Here is a 24,536-nt window from a genome sequence, read left to right as displayed (position 1 = left end):
GTGAATTTTATTATAAGAAATATTCGTAAGATTGAATTCTATGATGACCTCTCCCCATGTTAAATTGGTTTCAGTAAATTAATGGGTATATCAGAGATTCTCTCTCTCTCTCTCTCTCTCTCTCTCTCCCTCTCCCTCTCTCTCTCTCTCTCTCTCTCTCTCTCTCTCTCTCTCTCTCTCTCTCTCTCTCTCTCTGTGCGTAATCATGCTAAATGAAATGAAATTTAAAACCTACCTTCTGTCAAAATGTCAACCTCTGTTATGGTAAGAGTGGACACGCAGGATAAATTCATATGGCACGTTGAATGAATCACGTGAGAATTTGAATTAGATATCACAAGTCCATTCTTTGTCCAGTTAAAATGAAGATTGTTGATAGATGCATTGCGGTGTGAAATATAGCTGCAGACTATCAACCCAGTTTCTTCCTCCACAAAAGGCGATGAATCTACTGCTACTGCTAACACACTATCTGAAAAAGCAAATTCTTTTTATGTACTATACCTATTATCGTATAATCAAAAAACGCAGTGTTCAATAAAAGGGTTAGTTTACTTTGTATCAAGTGTAAAATCTAAAGATGACAAACATTAGACATTTAGGGGCCAGTCCTATTGATATGATGTCAGATGACAGTGATCAGAATTCATTTACCTTTTTCGAGATTTAAAAAAATGTTTAAGGGGCAAATCTTTAACTCATTTGAGGGACCATGTTACAAATGATTCCATATTGTTAATCGCTTTATTTTGAACATCTTTTCTTCGATTTTTGCTTTCCAAATTGTTAGAATTTGAAACGAGACTTTTTTCATACTAATTGTTAGACCATAATTAATCACCTAATTGTCTACGGACTTTTCCGGGTTTTTTCCTAATTACGACAAAGAGCACATGGGGGATGTGACCGGTCAGCAGAGGATGCTCACTCATCCTAGCCACCTGATCCTACCTCTATCTTTTTAGAGGTGTGTGTTGCTCTGCTTTGAATTTGGATTTCGTTTTATGGATTTTTGAGATGTTTGACAGTTTGTTATTGTCATTTTTCATTCTTTACTTTGCGATATTAAAAGATCAAAATATTAAACTTTTTGCTATTTAAAATCCTAGATTACAAAACAAAGAGTAAGGAGTGATATTCCAGAGGTAAAAAACGTTATCACGAACATAATTTCTGCTATATAGTATTATAAAAAATTTGGGAATAAAAGTTACTCTCCGTCCCTATTGAGAAGAACCAGTCCCTTGATGACAACGGAATGCTCTTGTCGTGTTTTATATATTTTTTTTAACAACTGTTTAGAAATTCAGTATCGTTTTCGAGATCATTGTATAAATCGTTTTTATAGCCGAATCTTTAACACTTTTGAGCGGCCGTGTAACGAAGGAATTGTACTATGTTTAAGAGCGTATAAGACAGTTCTGAGCATTATTTCTTCATTACTGTAATGACTTCTGTTTACTATATCAACATCCAAAATCGATTAGGAGAAAATTCTTCAACAAACCAACCAGCATAAAATGATAAAAACGTCAAAATTTTACCTTTGATTTGGGAAACAGAGAAGATAATTGAAAGCAACCTCGTACATGTACCTTAAGAATCATAAAATTGCAGTCATAACACACTAAACATATGCAATACGTACTGATTTCACAATTCTTTCCGTTGAATCCAGGAACACAACTGCAAGAGTAGTCACTGACCAGGTCTGTACAGGTTCCATTGTTTTGACAGGGACCTGGGGAGCACTCGTCAATATCTGCAATGTCATAAAGATATTTGTTAATCCAAGAGAAACAGAAATCTTTAATAGAAAGTTTGGTCATCATATGCTCCAAAGGATATTTGAATCCCAAGTAATCGTCAATAATCAAACACTTGAGGAAATATTATATAAATAGTGCCTGTTTGGGAGGGTAACAGTTGAAATTGACACCCCTAAAAAACCATTGTCAACCGACGCGAAGCGGAGGTTGACAATGGTTTATGAGGGGTGTCAATTTCAACTGTTATCCTCCCAAACAGGCACTATTTATTTTGTTATACTGAATGTCTTAATTTTTAGGAAAATTTCACTTCTTTTATATAGGAATAACGTGAATTCTACAGCGATCCGTACGCGCATAATTTTCGCGCATGTAACATTTTGTTATGTTACCCGTTGCTAAGTGTGTTGCTAACGCTGAGGGTAATAGAAAGGATTATGAACTGCGTCTTAACCAATCAGATTTCAGTATTTAACATGAAAGAATAACAATTAAATTTGGGTTTTTTATTATCCAATCACGGGGAATGTATGCGCAATCATACTGCTTACTGTATTCACAATTTGTTCCATTGAACCCTGCGACACAAACACATTGGTAAACGTTGACAAGGTCTATACAAGTTCCATTGTTTTGACAAACGTCTGCTCGGCAGTCATTGATATCTAAAATCATTTTCAAGTGCATTTTTATTAAAAAACAAGTAAAAAAGAATCACTGCATCAAGTGCATATTTATCAAAACAAGTAAAAAAGAATGACTGCAATTTTTGATGAACATATTGCACACAAATATTTTCAGTTTTAAAGCAAAAGGTAATCAACTAAAAACAACTTAATGTCTTTCAAATAGATTGAATAAAATAATATTAAAAATATTAATATCATCTTTCCATTTTGTACAGTTTGATCTAAAACAAATACTTCTTTAGAAGTTCTTACCATTTTCACAGTTCGTTCCATTAATTCCAGGAACACAATTGCAGTGGTACTCGTTCACCAGGTCTGTACAGGTTCCGTTGTTTTGACAGGGATCAGGGAAACACTCATCAATATCTGCAATTTCATGATTTAAAAAATAATGTTTATCAGAAATAAATGAAATATGTTGGTCACCACTGTTTGCATTTACTTATATAGTTGCTTTCAGTCTTCAAAAACAATTAAAAATTAAATAGATAGACTCAAATTTCAGGTACGTCTGACAAAACAGCTTTACCATTTGTGCATTTTGATCCAACAAACACGTCTATGAAATTTAACCGTTACATAAATATACCAATTAGACCTCCACAAGTTACATTGCCAGAATAATCTAAGTTTCAAAGCGTATAGTCTTAAATATGTGACCGGATGAACATAAAAGGTATATATCCTCTTACGCTACACAACAAAAATGTCACATTTCCTATAACTCCTTTTGAAATTGACAAAAGGCAACATTCCGAACTCACCATACAAATGAACAACTACAAACATATATTAAATCGTTGGTGCCCTTTCACTGTAATCATATACCGTGTATAAGATACCAATAGAACGTTTTAACAATGACACTTTTTCGTTACAATTCCCGATTTTTAGAAAAACACCCGAGAGGGACTCATTGTTCACTACAATACTAAATAAGACTCTACTGATTACTATTGATAACAAGGTCCCAAAATCTTATATTTCAAGCTGAATTTGCTGCATTCTATATACCTCGTGTGTCGGCACAAAATATTCGACTCCGGTGCAAACACCAATATTTCATTTGATTCATTAAGAAAATATATACAAGCAGCTAACAACTTGAACACATAAGTATTTATAGCATTTCATTCAAAGCAAATATGCATACGCAGAACGTACTGTTTTCACAATTTGTTCCGTTGAATCCAGGAACACAACTGCAATTGTAGTCATTGAGCAGGTCTGTACAAGTTCCATTGTTTTGACAGGGACCTGGGAAGCACTCGTCAATCTCTGCAATTTCATAAACATATTTGTTATTCTAAGGCAAACAGAAATCTTTACAGTTTTGTCCTCATATGTGTCATATGACATTTGCAACCTCATCGATTGTCACTACCATGATACATGTATACTAATCAAACTCTTGAGGAGACATCAATATTTGTTTCTCACTTTCCACAGCAAGAATAGTGTGCATCAACTCACAGACCTTGAACATCTTACAAATAAAATGAAATCCTTCCATGGTGTACCATTGGATCTGAAACAAATACTGCATTAGCTGTACATACCGTTTCCGCAGTTTGTTCCATTATATCCAGGAACACAATTGCAGTGGTACTCGTTGATAAGGTCTGTACAGGTTGCGTTGTTTTGACAGGGATCAGGGAAACACTCATCAATATCTGCAATTTCAAGAGTTACAAAACAAAATCATTGATCGTGATATAAATGAAATATGTTGGTCACCACTGTTTGCATTCGCTACTACATTCGTTTTCATCCTTCAAAACCAAAACATATTCTTAGTTACAAAATCATCTCCTGTAATAGCATCTGAGAGTTTGAAATGAAAACACAACAGTCAATCCATCACAGATAGCGAACGCTGCTTAACCAAAGAAAGAACACAAAAATAAATCCGGATAAATAAACTCAAATTTTAGCAACGTTTGACATAACATTCTTTGCCATTTGTGCGGTTTGATACAACTAATACGTCCATGAAATTACTCCCTTATATTTGAATATAAATTAGACTTCTGCAATGCTGCGTCTCGTAGTCTTCAAAATGTAATAGTATGATCGTAAAAGACATCTATCTTCTTACGCTACACAACACAAATGTCACATTTCCAATATCTCCTTTTGAAATCAACTCACAAACCAATTGCAACAATCCGAATGAACCATATAAAGGAACAACTACAAACCATATATTCTATCATTGGTGACATTACATTTTAAACAAATACCCTGTATATGATACGCAGTAGGCACTTATTTCACAATAGCACTTTTTTCCTGTACAAGTCCTGATTTTTAGATAAATACGCGAGAAGGACTCATTGTTCACTGCAATACTGAATAATACTTTACTGATTACTATTGATAACAAGGTCCAAAACTCTCATATCTCAAGCTACATTCGCTCCATCTTAGATACCTCATGTGTCGACAAAAAAAACACCATCGATTCCTCCGCTAACACCAATATTTCATTTGATTGACTCAGAAGATATTTACAAGCAACTAACCACTCGAACACTTTACAAGATATAGTAATTCATTCAAAACAAATTACGCATACGCAGTACGTACTGTTTTCACAATTTGTTCCGTTGAATCCAGGAACACAACTGCAAGTGTAGTCATTGAGCAGGTCTGTACAAGTTCCATTGTTCTGACAGGGACCTGGTAAACACTCGTCAATATCTGCAATTTCATAAACATATTTGTTATTCCCAGAGAAACACAAATCTTTAAAGTCTCGTCCTCACAAGTGTCATGTGACATTTGCAACCTCATTGATCGTCACTACTATGATATATTAATCAAACACTTTAGGGGACATCAATATTTGTCTCTCACTCTCCACAGCTAGAATGGTGTGCATGAACACACAGACCTTGAACATCTTACAAATAAAATGCAATCCTTGCATGGTGTACCATTGGATCTGAAACAAATACCGCATTAGCAGTACTTACCGTTTTCGCAGTTTGTTCCATTATATCCAGGAACACAATTGCAGTGGTACTCGTTGATAAGGTCTGTACAGGTTGCGTTGTTTTGACAGGGATCAGGGAAACACTCATCAATATCTGCAATTTCAAGAGTTAAAGAACGAAATCATTGATCGTGATATAAATGAAATATGTTGGTCACCACTGTTTGCATTCGCTACTACATTCGTTTTCATCCTTCAAAACCAAAACATATTCTTAGTTACAAAATTTTCTCCTGTAATAGCATCTGAGAGTTTGAAATGGAAACACAACAGTCAATCCATCACAGTTAGCGAACGCTGCTTAACCAAAGAAAGAACACAAAAATAAATCCAGATAAATAAACTCAAATTTTAGCAACGTTTGACATAACATTCTTTGCCATTTGTGCGGTTTGATACAACTAATACGTCCATGAAATTACTCCGTTATATTTGAATATAAATTAGACTTCTGCAATGCTGCGTCTCGTAGTCTTCAAAATGTAATAGTATGATCGTAAACGGCATCTATCCTCTTACGCTACACAACACAAATGTCACATTCCCAATATCTCCTTTTGAAATCAACTCACAAACCAATTGCAACATTCCGTACGAACCATAAAAAGGAATAACTACAAACCATATATTCTATCATTTGTGACATTACATGTTAAACAAATACCCTGTATATGATACGCAGTAGGCAATTATTTCACAATAGCACTTTTTTCCTGTACAAGTCCTGATTTTAGACAAATACGCGAGAGGGACTCATTGTTCACTGCAATACTGAATAAGACTTTACTGATTACTATTGATAACAAGGTCCCAAACTCTCATATCTCAAGCTACATTCGCTCCATCTTAGATACCTCATGTGTCGACAAGAAAAAGACCATCGACTCCGCCGCTGACACCAATATTTCATTTGATTGACTCAGAAGATATTTACAAGCAACTAACAACCCGAACACATTACAATTTATAGTAATTCATTCAAAACAAATAAGGCATATGCAGTACGTACTGTTTTCACAATTTGTTCCGTTGAATCCAGGAACACAACTGCAATTGTAGTCATTGAGCAGGTCTGTACAAGTTCCATTGTTCTGACAGGGACCTGGTAAACACTCGTCAATATCTGCAATATCATAAACATATTTGTTATTCCCAGGGAAACAGAAATCTTTAAAGTCTCGTCCTCATATGTGTCATGTGACATTTGCAACCTCATCGATCGTCACTACCATGATATATTAATCAAACACTGGAGGAGACATCAATATTTGTTTCTCCCTCTCCACAGCTAGAATGGTGTGCATTAGCAGTACTTACCGTTTTCGCAGTTTGTTCCATTATATCCAGGAACACAATTGCAGTGGTACTCGTTGATAAGGTCTGTACAGGTTGCGTTGTTTTGACAGGGATCAGGGAAACACTCATCAATATCTGCAATTTCAAGAGTTAAAAAACAAAATCATTGATCGTAATATAAATGAAATATGTTGGTCACCACTGTTTCCATTCGCTATTACATTCGTTCTCATCCTTCAAAACCAAAACCTATTCTTAGTTACAAAATCGTCTCCTCTAATAGCATCTGAGAGTTTGAAATGAAAACACAACATTCAATCCATCACAGATAGCGAACGCTGCTTAACCAAAGAAAGAACACAAAAATAAATCCGGATAAATCAACTCAAATTTCAGCAACGTTTGACATAACATTCTTTACCATATGTGCGGTTTGATACAACTAATACGTCCATGAAATTACTCCGTTATATTTGAATATAAATTAGACTTCTGCAATGCTGCGTCTCGTAGTCTTCAAAATGTAATAGTATGATCGTAAACGGCATCTATCCTCTTACACTACACAACACAAATGTCACATTTCCAATATCTCCTTTTGAAATCAACTCACAAACCAATGGCAACATTCCGAACGAACCATCAAAAGGAACAACTACAAACCATATATTCTATCATTTGTGACATTACATGTTAAACAAATACCCTGTATATGATACGCAGTAGGCACTTATTTCACAATAGCACTTTCTTCCTGTACAAGTCCTGATTTTTAGACAAATACGCGAGAAGGACTCATTGTTCACTGCAATACTGAATAATACTTTACTGATTACTATTGATAACAAGGTCCCAAACTCTCATATCTCAAGCTACATTCGCTCCATCTTAGATACCTCATGTGTCGACAAGAAAAACACCATCGATTCCGCCGCTAACACCAATATTTCATTTGACTGACTCAGAAGATATTTACAAGCAACTTACAACCCGAACACTTTACAAGATATAGTAATTCATTCAAAACAAATTACGTATATGCAGTACGTACTGTTTTCACAATTTGTTCCGTTGAATCCAGGAACACAACTGCAATTGTAGTCATTGAGCAGGTCTGTACAAGTTCCATTGTTCTGACAGGGACCTGGTAAACACTCGTCAATATCTGCAATTTCATAAACATATTTGTTATTCCCAGAGAAACAGAAATCTTCAAAGTCTCGTCCTCATATGTGTCATGTGACATTTGCAACCTCATCGATCGTCACTACCATGATATATTAATCAAACACTTGAGGAGACATCAATATTTGTTTCTCACCCTCCACAGCTAGAATGGTGTGCATCAACCCACAGACCTTGAACATCTTACAAATAAAATGCAATCCTTGCATGGTGTACCATTGGATCTGAAACAAATACCGCATTAGCAGTACTTACCGTTTTCGCAGTTTGTTCCATTATATCCAGGAACACAATTGCAGTGGTACTCGTTGATAAGGTCTATACAGGTTGCGTTGTTTTGACAGGGATCAGGGAAACACTCATCAATATCTGCAATTTCAAGAGTTACAAAACAAAATCATTGATCGTGATATAAATGAAATATGTTGGTCACCACTGTTTGCATTCGCTACTACATTCGTTTTCATCCTTCAAAACCAAAACATATTCTTAGTTACAAAATTTTCTCCTGTAATAGCATCTGAGAGTTTGAAATGGAAACACAACAGTCAATCCATCACAGTTAGCGAACGCTGCTTAACCAAAGAAAGAACACAAAAATAAATCCGGATAAATAAACTCAAATTTTAGCAACGTTTGACATAACATTCTTTGCCATTTGTGCGGTTTGATACAACTAATACGTCCATGAAATTACTCCGTTATATTTGAATATAAATTAGACTTCTGCAATGCTGCGTCTCGTAGTCTTCAAAATGTAATAGTATGATCGTAAAAGACATCTATCTTCTTACGCTACACAACACAAATGTCACATTTCCAATATCTCCTTTTACAATCAACTCACAAACCAATTGCAACAATCCGAATGAACCATATAAAGGAACAACTACAAACCATATATTCTATCATTGGTGACATTACATTTTAAACAAATACCCTGTATATGATACGCAGTAGGCACTTATTTCACAATAGCACTTTTTTCCTGTACAAGTCCTGATTATTAGATAAATACGCGAGAAGGACTCATTGTTCACTGCAATACTGAATAATACTTTACTGATTACTATTGATAACAAGGTCCAAAACTCTCATATCTCAAGCTACATTCGCTCCATCTTAGATACCTCATGTGTCGACAAGAAAAACACCATCGATTCCGCCGCTAACACCAATATTTCATTTGATTGACTCAGAAGATATTTACAAGCAACTAACAACCCGAACACATTACAATTTATAGTAATTCATTCAAAACAAATTAGGCATACGCAGTACATACTGTTTTCACAATTTGTTCCGTTGAATCCAGGAACACAACTGCAATTGTAGTCATTGAGCAGGTCTGTACAAGTTCCATTGTTCTGACAGGGACCTGGTAAACACTCGTCAATATCTGCAATTTTATAAACATATTTGTTATTCCCAGAGAAACACAAATCTTTAACGTCTCGTCCTCACAAGTGTCATGTGACATTTGCAACCTCATTGATCGTCACTACTATGATATATTAATCAAACACTTTAGGGGACATCAATATTTGTCTCTCACTCTCCACAGCTAGAATGGTGTGCATCAACTCACAGACCTTGAACATCTTACAAATGAAATGCAATCCTTGCATGGTGTACCATTGGATCTGAAACAAATACCGCATTAGCAGTACTTACCGTTTTCGCAGTTTGTTCCATTATATCCAGGAACACAATTGCAGTGGTACTCGTTGATAAGGTCTGTACAGGTTGCGTTGTTTTGACATGGATCAGGGAAACACTCATCAATATCTGCAATTTCAAGAGTTAAAGAACGAAATCATTGATCGTGATATAAATGAAATATGTTGGTCACCACTGTTTGCATTCGCTACTACATTCGTTTTCATCCTTCAAAACCAAAACATATTCTTAGATACAAAATTGTCGCCTGTAATAGCATCTGAGAGTTTGAAATGAAAACAACACAACAGTCAATCCATCACAGTTAGCGAACGCTGCTTAACCAAAGAAAGAACACAAAAATAAATCCGGATAAATAAACTCAAATTTTAGCAACGTTTGACATAACATTCTTTGCCATTTGTGCGGTTTGATACAACTAATACGTCCATAAAATTACTCCGTTATATTTGAATATAAATTAGACTTCTGCAATGCTGCGTCTCGTAGTCTTCAAAATGTAATTGTATGATCGTAAACGGCATCTATCCTCTTACGCTACACAACACAAATGTCACATTCCCAATATCTCCTTTTGAAATCAACTCACAAACCAATTGCAACATTCCGTACGAACCATAAAAAGGAATAACTACAAACCATATATTCTATCATTTGTGACATTACATGTTAAACAAATACCCTGTATATGATACGCAGTAGGCACTTATTTCACAATAGCACTTTTTTCCTGTACAAGTCCTGATTTTAGACAAATACGCGAGAGGGACTCATTGTTCACTGCAATACTGAATAAGACTTTACTGATTACTATTGATAACAAGGTCCCAAACTCTCATATCTCAAGCTACATTCGCTCCATCTTAGATACCTCATGTGTCGACAAGAAAAACACCATCGACTCCGCCGCTAACACCAATATTTCATTTGATTGACTCAGAAGATATTTACAAGCAACTAACAACCCGAACACATTACAATTTATAGTAATTCATTCAAAACAAATTAGGCATACGCAGTACGTACTGTTTTCACAATTTGTTCCGTTGAATCCAGGAACACAACTGCAATTGTAGTCATTGAGCAGGTCTGTACAAGTTCCATTGTTCTGACAGGGGCCTGGTAAACACTCGTCAATATCTGCAATTTTATAAACATATTTGTTATTCCCAGGGAAACACAAATCTTTAAAGTCTCGTCCTCATATGTGTCATGTGACATTTGCAACCTCATCGATCGTCACTACCATGATATATTAATCAAACACTTGAGGAGACATCAATATTTGTTTCTCACTCTCCACAGATAGAATGGTGTGCATCAACTCACAGACCTTGAACATCTTACAAATAAAATGCAATCCTTGCATGGTGTACCATTGGATCAGAAACAAATACCGCATTAGCAGTACTTACCGTTTTCGCAGTTTGTTCCATTATATCCAGGAACACAATTGCAGTGGTACTCGTTGATAAGGTCTGTACAGGTTGCGTTGTTTTGACAGGGATCAGGGAAACACTCATCAATATCTGCAATTTCAAGAGTTAAAGAACGAAATCATTGATCGTGATATAAATGAAATATGTTGGTCACCACTGTTTGCTTTCGCTACTACATTCGTGTTCATCCTTCAAAACCAAAACCTATTCTTAGTTACAAAATCATCTTCTGTAATAGCATCTGAGAGTTTGAAATGAAAACACAACAGTCAATCCATCACAGATAGCGAACGCTGCTTAACCAAACAAAGAACACAAAAACAAATCCAGATAAATAAATTCAAATTTCAGCAACGTTTAACATAACATTCTTTGCCATTTGTGCGGTTTGATACAACTAATACGTCCATGAAATTACTCCCTTATATTTGAATATAAATTAGACTTCTGCAATGCTGCGTCTCGTAGTCTTCAAAATGTAATAGTATGATCGTAAAAGGCATCTATCTTCTTACGCTACACAACACGAATGTCAGATTTCCAATATCTCCTTTTAAAATCAACTCACAAACCAAAGGCAACAGTCCGAACGAACCATAAAAAGGAACAACTACAAACCATATATTCTATCTTTGGTGACATTGCATTTTAAACAAATACCTTGTATATGATACGCAGTAGGTACTTATTTCACAATAGTATTTTTTTCCTGTACAAGTCCTGATTTTTAGACAAAATAATGAGAAGGACTAATTGTTCACTGCAATACTGAATAAGACCTTACTGATTACTATTGATAACAAGGTCCCAAACTCTCATATCTCAAGCTACATTTGCTCCATCTTAGATACCTCATGCATCGACAAGAAAAAAACCATCGACCCCGCCGCTTAAACCAGTATTTCATTTGATTGACTCAGAAGATATTTACAAGCACTAACAACTCGAACACATTACAATTTATAGCAATTCATTCAAAAAAAAACTACACATACGCCGTACGTACTGTTTTCACAATTTGTGCCGTTGAATCCAGGAACACAACTGCAATTGTAGTCATTGAGCAGGTCTGTACAAGTTCCATTGTTCTGACAGGGACCTGGTAAACACTCGTCAATATCTGCAATTTCATAAACATATTTGTTATTCCCAGGGAAACAGAAATCTTTAAAGTTTCGTCCTCATATGTGTCATGTGACATTTGCAACCTCATCGATCGTCACTACCATGATATATTAATCAAACACTTGAGGAGACATCAATATTTGTTTCTCACTCTCCACAGCTAGAATGGTGTGCATCAACTCACAGACCTTGAACATCTGACAAATAAAATGCAATCCTTGCATGGTGTACCATTGGATCTGAAACAAATACCGCATTAGCAGTACTTACCGTTTTCGCAGTTTGTTCCATTATATCCAGGAACACAATTGCAGTGGTACTCGTTGATAAGGTCTGTACAGGTTGCGTTGTTTTGACAGGGATCAGGGAAACACTCATCAATATCTGCAATTTCAAGAGTTACAAAACAAAATCATTGATCGTGATATAAATGAAATATGTTGGTCACCACTGTTTGCATTCGCTACTACATTCGTTTTCATCCTTCAAAATCAAAACCTATTCTTAGTTACAAAATCATCTCCTGCCTGTAATAGCATCTGAGACTTTGAAATGAAAACATAACAGTCAATCCATCACAGGTAGCGAACGCTGCTTAACCAAAGAAAGAACACAAAAATAAATCCAGATAAATAAATTCAAATTTTAGCAACGCTTGACATAACATTCTTTACCATTTGTGCGATTTGATACAACTAATACGTCCATGAAATTACTCCGTTATATTTGAATATAAATTAGACTTCTGCAATGCCGCGTCTCGTAGTCTTCAAAATGTAATAGTATGATCGTAAAAGGCATCTATCCTCTTACGCTACACAACACAAATGTCACATTTCCAATATCTCCTTTTACAATCAACTCACAAACCAAAGGCAACAGTCCGAACGAACCATAAAAAGGAACAACTACAAACCATATATTCTATCTTTGGTTACATTGCATTTTAAACAAATACCCTGTATATGATACGCAGTAGGCACTTATTTCACAATAGTACTTTTCTCCTGTACAAGTCCTGATTTTTAGACAAATACGCGAGAAGGACTCATTGTTCACTGCAATAGTGAATAAGACTTTACAGATTACTATTGATAACAAGGTCCCAAACTCTCATATCTCAAGCTACATTCGCTCCATCTTACATACCTCATGTGTCGACAAGAAAAACACTATCGACTCCGCCCCTAACACCAATATTTCATTTGATTGACTCAGAAGATATTTACAAGCAACGAACAACTCGAACACATTACAATTTATAGTAATTCATTCAAAACCAATTACGCATACGCAGTACGTACTGTTTTCACAATTTGTGCCGTTGAATCCAGGAACACAACTGCAATTGTAGTCATTGAGCAGGTCTGTACAAGTTCCATTGTTCTGACAGGGACCTGGTAAACACTCGTCAATATCTGAAATTTCATAAACATATTTGTTATTCCCAGGGAAACAGAAATCTTTAAAGTCTCGTCCTCATATGTGTCATTTGACATTTGCAACCTCATCGATCGTCACTAACATATGTTAATCAAACACTTGAGGAGACATCAATATTTGTTTCTCACTCTCCACAGCTAGAATGATGTGCATCAACTCACAGACCTTGAACATCTTACAAATAAAATGCAATCCTTGCATGGTGTACCATTGGATCGGAAACAAATACCGCATTAGCAGTACTTACCGTTTTCGCAGTTTGTTCCATTATATCCAGGAACACAATTGCAGTGGTACTCGTTGATAAGGTCTGTACAGGTTGCGTTGTTTTGACAGGGATCAGGGAAACACTCATCAATATCTGCAATTTCAACAGTTAAAAAACAAAATCATTGATCGTGATATAAATGAAATATGTTGGTCACCACTGTTTGCATTCGCTACTACATTCGTTTTCATCCTTCAAAATCAAAACCTATTCTTAGTTACAAAATCATCTCCTGCCTGTAATAGCATCTGAGAGTTTGAAATGAAAACACAACAGTCAATCCATCACAGATAGCGAACGCTGCTTAACCAAACAAAGAACACAAAAATAAATCCAGATAAATAAACTCAAATTTTAGCAACGTTTGACATAACATTCTTTACCATTTGTGCGATTTGATACAACTAATACGTCCATGAAATTACTCCGTTATATTTGAATATAAATTAGACTTCTGCAATGCTGCGTCTCGTAGTCTTCAAAATGTAAAAGTATGATCGTAAAAGGCATCTATCCTCTTACGCTACACAACACAAATGTCACATTTCCAATATCTCCTTTTACAATCAACTCACAAACCAAAGGCAACAGTCCGAACGAACCATAAAAAGGAACAACTACAAACCATATATTCTATCTTTGGTGACATTGCATTTTAAACAAATACCTTGTATATGATACGCAGTAGGCACTTATTTCACAATAGTACTTTTTTCCTGTACAAGGTCTGATTTTTAGACAAAATAATGAGAAGGACTAATTGTTCACTGCAATACTGAATAAGACCTTACTGATTACTATTGATAACAAGGTCCCAAACTCTCATATCTCAAGCTACATTCGCTCCATCTTACATACTTCATGTGTCGACAAGAAAAACACTATCGACTCCGCCCCTAACACCAATATTTCATTTGATTGACTCAGAAGATATTTACAAGCAACGAACAACTCGAACACATTACAATTTATAGTAATTCATTCAAAACAAATTAGGCATACGCAGTACGTACTGTTTTCACAATTTGTGCCGTTGAATCCAGGAACACAACTGCAATTGTAGTCATTGAGCAGGTCTGTACAAGTTCCATTGTTCTGACAGGGACCTGGTAAACACTCGTCAATATCTGAAATTTCATAAACATATTTGTTATTCCCAGGGAAACAGAAATCTTTAAAGTCTCGTCCTCATATGTGTCATTTGACATTTGCAACCTCATCGATCGTCACTAACATATGTTAATCAAACACTTGAGGAGACATCAATATTTGTTTCTCACTCTCCACAGATAGAATGGTGTGCATCAACTCACAGACCTTGAACATCTTACAAATAAAATGCAATCCTTGCATGGTGTACCATTGGATCGGAAACAAATACCGCATTAGCAGTACTTACCGTTTTCGCAGTTTGTTCCATTATATCCAGGAACACAATTGCAGTGGTACTCGTTGATAAGGTCTGTACAGGTTGCGTTGTTTTGACAGGGATCAGGGAAACACTCATCAATATCTGCAATTTCAACAGTTAAAAATCAAAATCATTGATCGTGATATAAATGAAATATGTTGGTCACCACTGTTTGCATTCGCTACTACATTCGTTTTCATCCTTCAAAACCAAAACATATTCTTAGTTACAAAATCGTCTCCTCTAAGAGCATCTGAGAGTTTAAAATGAAAACACAACAGTCAATCAATCACAAATAACGAACGCTGTTTAACCAAAGAAAGAACACAATATAAATCCGGATAAATAAACTCAAATTTTAGGAACGTTTGACATTACATTCTTTACCATTTGTGCGGTTTGATACAATTAATACGTCCATGAAATTACTCCGTTATATTTGAATATCAATTAGACTTCTGCAATGCTGCGTCTCGTAGTCTTCAAAATGTAATAGTATGATCGTAAAAGGCATCATTTCTCTTACGCTACACAACACAAATGTCACATTTCTAATATCTCCTTTTTAAATCAACTCACAAACCAAATGTAACATTCCGAACGAACCATAAAAAGGAACAACTTCAAATCATATATTCTATTATTGGTGACATTACAATTTAAACAAATACCTTGTATATGATACGCAGTAAGCACTATTTTCACAATAGCACTTTTCTCCTGTACAAGTCCTGATTTTTTGACAAATATGCGAGAGGGACTCATTGTTCACTGCAATTCTGAATAAGACTTTACTGATTACTATTGATAACAAGGTCCCAAACTCTCATATCTCAAGCTACATTCGCTCCATCTTAGATACCTCATGTGTCGACAAGAAAAACACCATCGACTCCGCCGCTAACACCAATATTTCATTTGATTGACTCAGAAGATATTTACAAGCAACTAACAACCCGAACACATTACAATTTATAGTAATTCATTCAAAACAAATAAGGCATATGCAGTACGTACTGTTTTCACAATTTGTGCCGTTGAATCCAGGAACACAACTGCAATTGTAGTCATTGAGCAGGTCTGTACAAGTTCCATTGTTCTGACAGGGACCTGGTAAACACTCGTCAATATCTGCAATATCATAAACATATTTGTTATTCCCAGGGAAACAGAAATCTTTAAAGTCTCGTCCTCATATGTGTCATGTGACATTTGCAACCTCATCGATCGTCACTACCATGATATATTAATCAAACACTTGAGGAGACGTCAATATTTGTTTCTCACTCTCCACAGCTAGAATGGTGTGCATCAACACACAGACCTTGAACATATTACAAATAAAATGCAATCCTTGCATGGTGTACCATTGGATCGGAAACAAATACCGCATTAGCAGTACTTACCGTTTTCGCAGTTTGTTCCATTATATCCAGGAACACAATTGCAGTGGTACTCGTTGATAAGGTCTGTACAGGTTGCGTTGTTTTGACAGGGATCAGGGAAACACTCATCAATATCTGCAATTTCAACAGTTAAAAAACAAAATCATTGATCGTGATATAAATGAAATATGTTGGTCACCACTGTTTGCATTCGCTACTACATTCGTTTTCATCCTTCAAAACCAAAACATATTCTTAGTTACAAAATCGTCTCCTCTAAGAGCATCTGATAGTTTGAAATGAAAACACAACAGTCAATCAATCACAAATAGCGAACGCTGTTTAACCAAAGAAAGAACACAATATAAATCCGGATAAATAAACTCAAATTTTAGGAACGTTTGACATTACATTCTTTACCATTTGTGCGGTTTGATACAATTAATACGTCCATGAAATTACTCCATTATATTTGAATATCAATTAGACTTCTGCAATGCTGCGTCTCGTAGTCTTCAAAATGTAATAGTATGATCTTAAAAGGCATCTTTTCTCTTACGCTACACAACACAAATGTCACATTTCCAATATCTCCTTTTGAAATCAACTCACAAACCAAATGCAACATTCCGAACGAACCATAAAAAGGAACAACTTCAAATCATATATTCTATCATTGGTGACATTACAATTTAAACAAATACCCTGTATATGATACGCAGTAAGCACAATTTTCACAATAGCACTTTTCTCCTGTACAAGTCCTGATTTGTTGACAAATATGCGAGAGGGACTCATTGTTCACTGCAATTCTGAATAAGACTTTACTGATTACTATTGATAACAAGGTCCCAAACTCTCATATCTCAAGCTACATTCGCTCCATCTTAGATACCTCATGTGTCGACAAGAAAAACACCATCGACTCCGCCGCTAACACCAATATTTCATTTGATTGACTCAAAAGATATTTACAAGCAACTAACAACCCGAACACATTACAATTTATAGTAATTCATTCAAAACAAATAAGGCATATGCAGTACGTACTGTTTTCACAATTTGTTCCGTTGAATCCAGGAACACAACTGCAATTGTAGTCATTGAGCAGGTCTGTACAAGTTCCATTGTTCTGACAGGGACCTGGTAAACATTCGTCAATATCTGCAATTTCATAAACATATTTGTTATTCCCAGAGAAACACAAATCTTTAAAGTCTCGTCCTCATATGTGTCATGTGACATTTCCACCCTCATACATCGTCACTACCATGATATATTAATCAAACACTGAGGAGACATCAATATTTGTTTCTCACTCTCCACAGCTAGAATGGTGTGTATATACACACAGACCTTGAACATATTACAAATAAAATGCAATCCTTGCATGGTGTACCATTGGATCGGAAACAAATACCGCATTTGCAGTACTTACCGTTTTCGCAGTTTGTTCCATTATATCCAGGAACACAATTGCAGTGGTACTCGTTGATAAGGTCTGTACAGGTTGCGTTGTTTTGACAGGGATCAGGGAAACACTCATCAATATCTGCAATTTCAACAGTTAAAAAACAAAATCATTGATCGTGATATAAATGAAATATGTTGGTCACCACCGTTTGCTACTACATTCGTGTTCATCCTTCAAAACCAAAAGCTACTTTTTGTTACAAAATCGTCTCCTCTAATAGCATCTGAGAGTTTGAAATGAAAACACAACAGTCAATCCATCACAAATAGCGAACGCTGTTTAACCAAAGAAAGAACACAAAAATAAATCCGGATAAATAAACTCAAATTTCACGAACGTTTGACATAACATTCTTTACCATCTGTGCGGTTTGATACAATTAATACGTCCATGAAATTACTCCGTTATATTTGAATATCAATTAGACTTCTGCAATGCTGCGTCTCGTAGTCTTCAAAATATAATAGTATGATCGTAAAAGGCATCTATTCTCTTACGCTACACAACACAAATGTCACATTTCCAATATCTCCTTTTGAAATCAACTCACAAACCAAATGCAACATTCCGAACGAACGTTAAAAAGGAACAACTACAAACCATATATTCTATCATTGGTGACATTACAATTTAAACAAATACCCTATTTATGATACGCAGTAGGCACTATTTTCACAATAGCACTTTTTTTCTGTACAAGTCCTGATTTGTTGACAAATATGCGAGAGGGACTCATTGTTCACTGCAATTCTGAATAAGACTTTACTGATTACTATTGATAACAAGGTCCCAAACTCTCATATCTCAAGCTACATTCGCTCCATCTTAGATACCTCATGTGTCGACAAAAAAAACACCAACGACTCCGCCGCTAACACCAATATTTCATTTGATAGACGCAAAAGATATTTACAAGCAACTAACAACTCGAACACATTATAATTTAAAGTAATTCATTCAAAACAAATTAGGCATACGCAGTACGTACTGTTTTCACAATTTGTTCCGTTGAATCCAGGAACACAACTGCAATTGTAGTCATTGAGCAGGTCTGTACAAGTTCCATTGTTCTGACAGGGACCTGGTAAACACTCGTCAATATCTGCAATTTCATAAACATATTTGTTATTCCCAGAGAAACACAAATCTTTAAAGTATCGTCCTCATATGTGTCATGTGACATTTCCACCCTCATCCATCGTCACTACCATGATATATTAATCAAACACTGAGGAGACATCAATATTTGTTTCTCACTCTCCACAGCTAGAATGGTGTGCATCAACACACAGACCTTGAACATATTACAAATAAAATGCAATCCTTGCATGGTGTACCATTGGATCGGAAACAAATACCGCATTAGCAGTACTTACCGTTTTCGCAGTTTGTTCCATTATATCCAGGAACACAATTGCAGTGGTACTCGTTGATAAGGTCTGTACAGGTTGCGTTGTTTTGACAGGGATCAGGGAAACACTCATCAATATCTGCAATTTCAACAGTTAAAAAACAAAATCATTGATCGTGATATAAATGAAATATGTTGGTCACCACTGTTTGCATTCGCTACTACATTCGTTTTCATCCTTCAAAACCAAAACATATTCTTAGTTACAAAATCGTCTCCTCTAAGAGCATCTGAGAGTTTGAAATGAAAACACAACAGTCAATCAATCACAAATAGCGAACTCTGTTTAACCAAAGATGGAACACAAAAATAAATCCGGATAAATAAATTCAAATTTTAGGAACGTTTGACATAACATTCTTTACCATTTGTGCGGTTTGATACAATTAATACGTCCATGAAATTACTCCGTTATATTTGAATATCAATTAGACTTCTGCAATGCTGCGTCTCGTAGTCTTCAAAATGTAATAGTATGATCGTAAAAGGCATCTATTCTCTTACGCTACACAACACAAATGTCACATTTCCAATTTCTCCTTTTGAAATCAACTCACAAACAAATGCAACATTCCGAACGAACCATAAAAAGGAACAACTTCAAATCATATATTCTATCATTGGTGACATTACAATTTAAACAAATACCCTGTATATGATACGCAGTAAGCACTATTTTCACAATAGCACTTTTCTCCTGTACAAGTCCTGATTTTTTGACAAATATGCGAGAGGGACTCATTGTTCACTGCAATTCTGAATAAGGCTTTACTGATTACTATTGATAACAAGGTCCCAAACTCTCATATCTCAAGCTACATTCGCTCCATCTTAGATACCTCATGTGTCGACAAGAAAAACACCATCGACTCCGCCGCTAACACCAATATTTCATTTGATTGACTCAGAAGATATTTACAAGCAACTAACAACTCGAACACATTACAATTTATAGTAATTCATTCAAAACAAATTAGGCATACGCAGTACGTACTGTTTTCACAATTTGTTCCGTTGAATCCAGGAACACAACTGCAATTGTAGTCATTGAGCAGGTCTGTACAAGTTCCATTGTTCTGACAGGGACCTGGTAAACACTCGTCAATATCTGCAATTTCATAAACATATTTGTTATTCCCAGAGAAACACAAATCTTTAAAGTCTCGTCCTCATATGTGTCATGTGACATTTCCACCCTCATCCATCGTCACTACCATGATATATTAATCAAACACTGAGGAGACATCAATATTTGTTTCTCACTCTCCACAGCTAGAATGGTGTGCATCAACACACAGACCTTGAACATATTACAAATAAAATGCAATCCTTGCATGGTGTACCATTGGATCGGAAACAAATACCGCATTAGCAGTACTTACCGTTTTCGCAGTTTGTTCCATTATATCCAGGAACACAATTGCAGTGGTACTCGTTGATAAGGTCTGTACAGGTTGCGTTGTTTTGACAGGGATCAGGGAAGCATTCATCAATATCTGCAATTTCAACAGTTAAAAAACAAAATCATTGATCGTGATATAAATGAAATATGTTGGTCACCACCGTTTGCTACTACATTCGTGTTCATCCTTCAAAACCAAAAGCTACTTTTAGTTACAAAATCGTCTCCTCTAATAGCATCTGAGAGTTTGAAATGAAAACACAACAGTCAATCCATCACAAATAGCGAACGCTGTTTAACCAAAGAAAGAACACAAAAATAAATCCGGATAAATAAACTCAAATTTCACGAACGTTTGACATAACATTCTTTACCATCTGTGCGGTTTGATACAATTAATACGTCCATGAAATTACTCCGTTATATTTGAATATCAATTAGACTTCTGCAATGCTGCGTCTCGTAGTCTTCAAAATATAATAGTATGATCGTAAAAGGCATCTATTCTCTTACGCTACACAACACAAATGTCACATTTCCAATATCTCCTTTTGAAATCAACTCACAAACCAAATGCAACATTCCGAACGAACGTTAAAAAGGAACAACTACAAACCATATATTCTAACATTGGTGACATTACATTTTAAACAAATACCCTATTTATGATACGCAGTAGGCACTATTTTCACAATAGCACTTTTTTTCTGTACAAGTCCTGATTTTTTGACAAATATGCGAGAGGGACTCATTGTTCACTGCAATTCTGAATAAGACTTTACTGATTACTATTGATAACAAGGTCCCAAACTCTCATATCTCAAGCTACATTCGCTCCATCTTAGATACCTCATGTGTCGACAAAATAAACACCAACGACTCCGCCGCTAACACCAATATTTCATTTGATAGACGCAAAAGATATTTACAAGCAACTAACAACTCGAACACATTATAATTTAAAGTAATTCATTCAAAACAAATTAGGCATACGCAGTACGTACTGTTTTCACAATTTGTTCCGTTGAATCCAGGAACACAACTGCAATTGTAGTCATTGAGCAGGTCTGTACAAGTTCCATTGTTCTGACAGGGACCTGGTAAACACTCGTCAATATCTGCAATTTCATAAACATATTTGTTATTCCCAGAGAAACACAAATCTTTAAAGTCTCGTCCTCATATGTGTCATGTGACATTTCCACCCTCATCCATCGTCACTACCATGATATATTAATCAAACACTGAGGAGACATCAATATTTGTTTCTCACTCTCCACAGCTAGAATGGTGTGCATCAACACACAGACCTTGAACATATTACAAATAAAATGCAATCCTTGCATGGTGTACCATTGGATCGGAAACAAATACCGCATTAGCAGTACTTACCGTTTTCGCAGTTTGTTCCATTAAATCCAGGAACACAATTGCAGTGGTACTCGTTGATAAGGTCTGTACAGGTTGCGTTGTTTTGACAGGGATCAGGGAAACACTCATCAATATCTGCAATTTCAACAGTTAAAAAACAAAATCATTGATCGTGATATAAATGAAATATGTTGGTCATCACCGTTTGCTACTACATTCGTGTTCATCCTTCAAAACCAAAAGTTACTTTTAGTTACAAAATCGTCTCCTCTAATAGCATCTGAGAGTTTGAAATGAAAACACAACAGTCAATCCATCACAAATAGCGAACGCTGTTTAACCAAAGAAAGAACACAAAAATAAATCCGGATAAATAGACTCAAATTTCACGAACGTTTGACATAACATTCTTTACCATCTGTGCGGTTTGATACAATTAATACGTCCATGAAATTACTCCGTTATATTTGAATATCAATTAGACTTCTGCAATGCTGCGTCTCGTAGTCTTCAAAATGTAATAGTATGATCGTAAAAGGCATCTTTTCTCTTACACTACACAACACAAATGTCACATTTCCAATATCTCCTTTTGAAATCAACTCACAAACAAATGCAACATTCCGAACGAACCATAAAAAGGAACAACTTCAAATCATATATTCTATCATTGGTGACATTACATTTTAAACAAATACCCTATTTATGATACGCAGTAGGCACTATTTTCACAATAGCACTTTTCTCCTGTACAAGTCCTGATTTTTTGACAAATATGCGAGAGGGACTCATTGTTCACTGCAATTCTGAATAAGACTTTACTGATTACTATTGATAACAAGGTCCCAAACTCTCATATCTCAAGCTACATTCGCTCCATCTTAGATACCTCATGTGTCGACAAGAAAAACACCATCGACTCCGCCGCTAACACCAATATTTCATTTGATTGACTCAAAAGATATTTACAAGCAACTAACAACTCGAACACATTACAATTTATAGTAATTCATTCAAAACAAATTAGGCATACGCAGTACGTACTGTTTTCACAATTTGTTCCGTTGAATCCAGGAACACAACTGCAATTGTAGTCATTGAGCAGGTCTGTACAAGTTCCATTGTTCTGACAGGGACCTGGTAAACACTCGTCAATATCTGCAATTTCATAAACATATTTGTTATTCCCAGAGAAACACAAATCTTTAAAGTCTCGTCCTCATATGTGTCATGTGACATTTCCACCCTCATCCATCGTCACTACCATGATATATTAATCAAACACTGAGGAGACATCAATATTTGTTTCTCACTCTCCACAGCTAGAATGGTGTGCATCAACACACAGACCTTGAACATATTACAAATAAAATGCAATCCTTGCATGGTGTACCATTGGATCGGAAACAAATACCGCATTAGCAGTACTTACCGTTTTCGCAGTTTGTTCCATTATATCCAGGAACACAATTGCAGTGGTACTCGTTGATAAGGTCTGTACAGGTTGCGTTGTTTTGACAGGGATCAGGGAAACACTCATCAATATCTGCAATTTCAACAGTTAAAAAACAAAATCATTGATCGTGATATAAATGAAATATGTTGGTCACCACTGTTTGCATTCGCTACTACATTCGTGTTCATCCTTCAAAACCAAAACATATTCTTAGTTACAAAATCGTCTCCTCTAAGAGCATCTGAGAGTTTGAAATGAAAACACAACAGTCAATCAATCACAAATAGCGAACTCTATTTAACCAAAGATGGAAAACAAAAATAAATCCGGATAAATAAACTCAAATTTTAGGAACGTTTGACATAACATTCTTTACCATTTGTGCGGTTTGATACAATTAATACGTCCATGAAATTACTCCGTTATATTTGAATATCAATTAGACTTCTGCAATGCTGCGTCTCGTAGTCTTCAAAATGTAATAGTATGATCGTAAAAGGCATCTATTCTCTTACGCTACACAACACAAATGTCACATTTCCAATTTCTCCTTTTGAAATCAACTCACAAACCAAATGCAACATTCCGAACGAACGTTAAAAAGGAACAACTACAAACCATATGTTCTATCATTGGTGACATTGCATTTTAAACAAATACCCTGTATAAGATACGCAGTAGGCACTATTTTCACAATAGCACTTTTTTCCTGTACAAGTCCTGATTTGTTGACA

At 35.6% G+C, this 24,536-nt stretch overlaps 1 protein-coding gene across 1 annotated transcript in view; it reads right to left on the bottom strand.

Moving 5' to 3' along the window:
• The window catches only part of LOC128185451 (fibrillin-2-like), a 62,792-nt gene that overhangs the window by 12,259 nt on the left and 25,997 nt on the right, over positions 1-24,536 (bottom strand). Inside the window, 34 exon segments of the mRNA XM_052855044.1 lie at positions 236-472; positions 1,649-1,762; positions 2,321-2,434; positions 2,711-2,824; positions 3,623-3,736; positions 4,018-4,131; positions 5,048-5,206; positions 5,347-5,550; positions 6,466-6,681; positions 6,774-6,887; positions 7,804-7,917; positions 8,193-8,306; positions 9,223-9,336; positions 9,612-9,725; positions 10,644-10,757; positions 11,033-11,146; positions 12,063-12,176; positions 12,452-12,565; positions 13,486-13,599; positions 13,872-13,985; positions 14,906-15,019; positions 15,292-15,405; positions 16,321-16,434; positions 16,710-16,823; positions 17,739-17,852; positions 18,127-18,240; positions 19,151-19,264; positions 19,539-19,652; positions 20,568-20,681; positions 20,956-21,069; positions 21,980-22,093; positions 22,368-22,481; positions 23,391-23,504; positions 23,779-23,892. Of these exon segments, the coding sequence (XP_052711004.1) occupies positions 236-472; positions 1,649-1,762; positions 2,321-2,434; positions 2,711-2,824; positions 3,623-3,736; positions 4,018-4,131; positions 5,048-5,206; positions 5,347-5,550; positions 6,466-6,681; positions 6,774-6,887; positions 7,804-7,917; positions 8,193-8,306; positions 9,223-9,336; positions 9,612-9,725; positions 10,644-10,757; positions 11,033-11,146; positions 12,063-12,176; positions 12,452-12,565; positions 13,486-13,599; positions 13,872-13,985; positions 14,906-15,019; positions 15,292-15,405; positions 16,321-16,434; positions 16,710-16,823; positions 17,739-17,852; positions 18,127-18,240; positions 19,151-19,264; positions 19,539-19,652; positions 20,568-20,681; positions 20,956-21,069; positions 21,980-22,093; positions 22,368-22,481; positions 23,391-23,504; positions 23,779-23,892 (4,236 nt within the window).

The sequence above is a fragment of the Crassostrea angulata genome, chromosome 5 (assembly GCF_025612915.1).
Source record: "Crassostrea angulata isolate pt1a10 chromosome 5, ASM2561291v2, whole genome shotgun sequence".
In the NCBI taxonomy this organism is placed as follows: Eukaryota; Metazoa; Mollusca; class Bivalvia; order Ostreida; family Ostreidae; genus Magallana; species Magallana angulata.
Note: the sequence above shows the minus strand (reverse complement) of the source record. Positions and strands in the feature narration are given on the sequence as shown.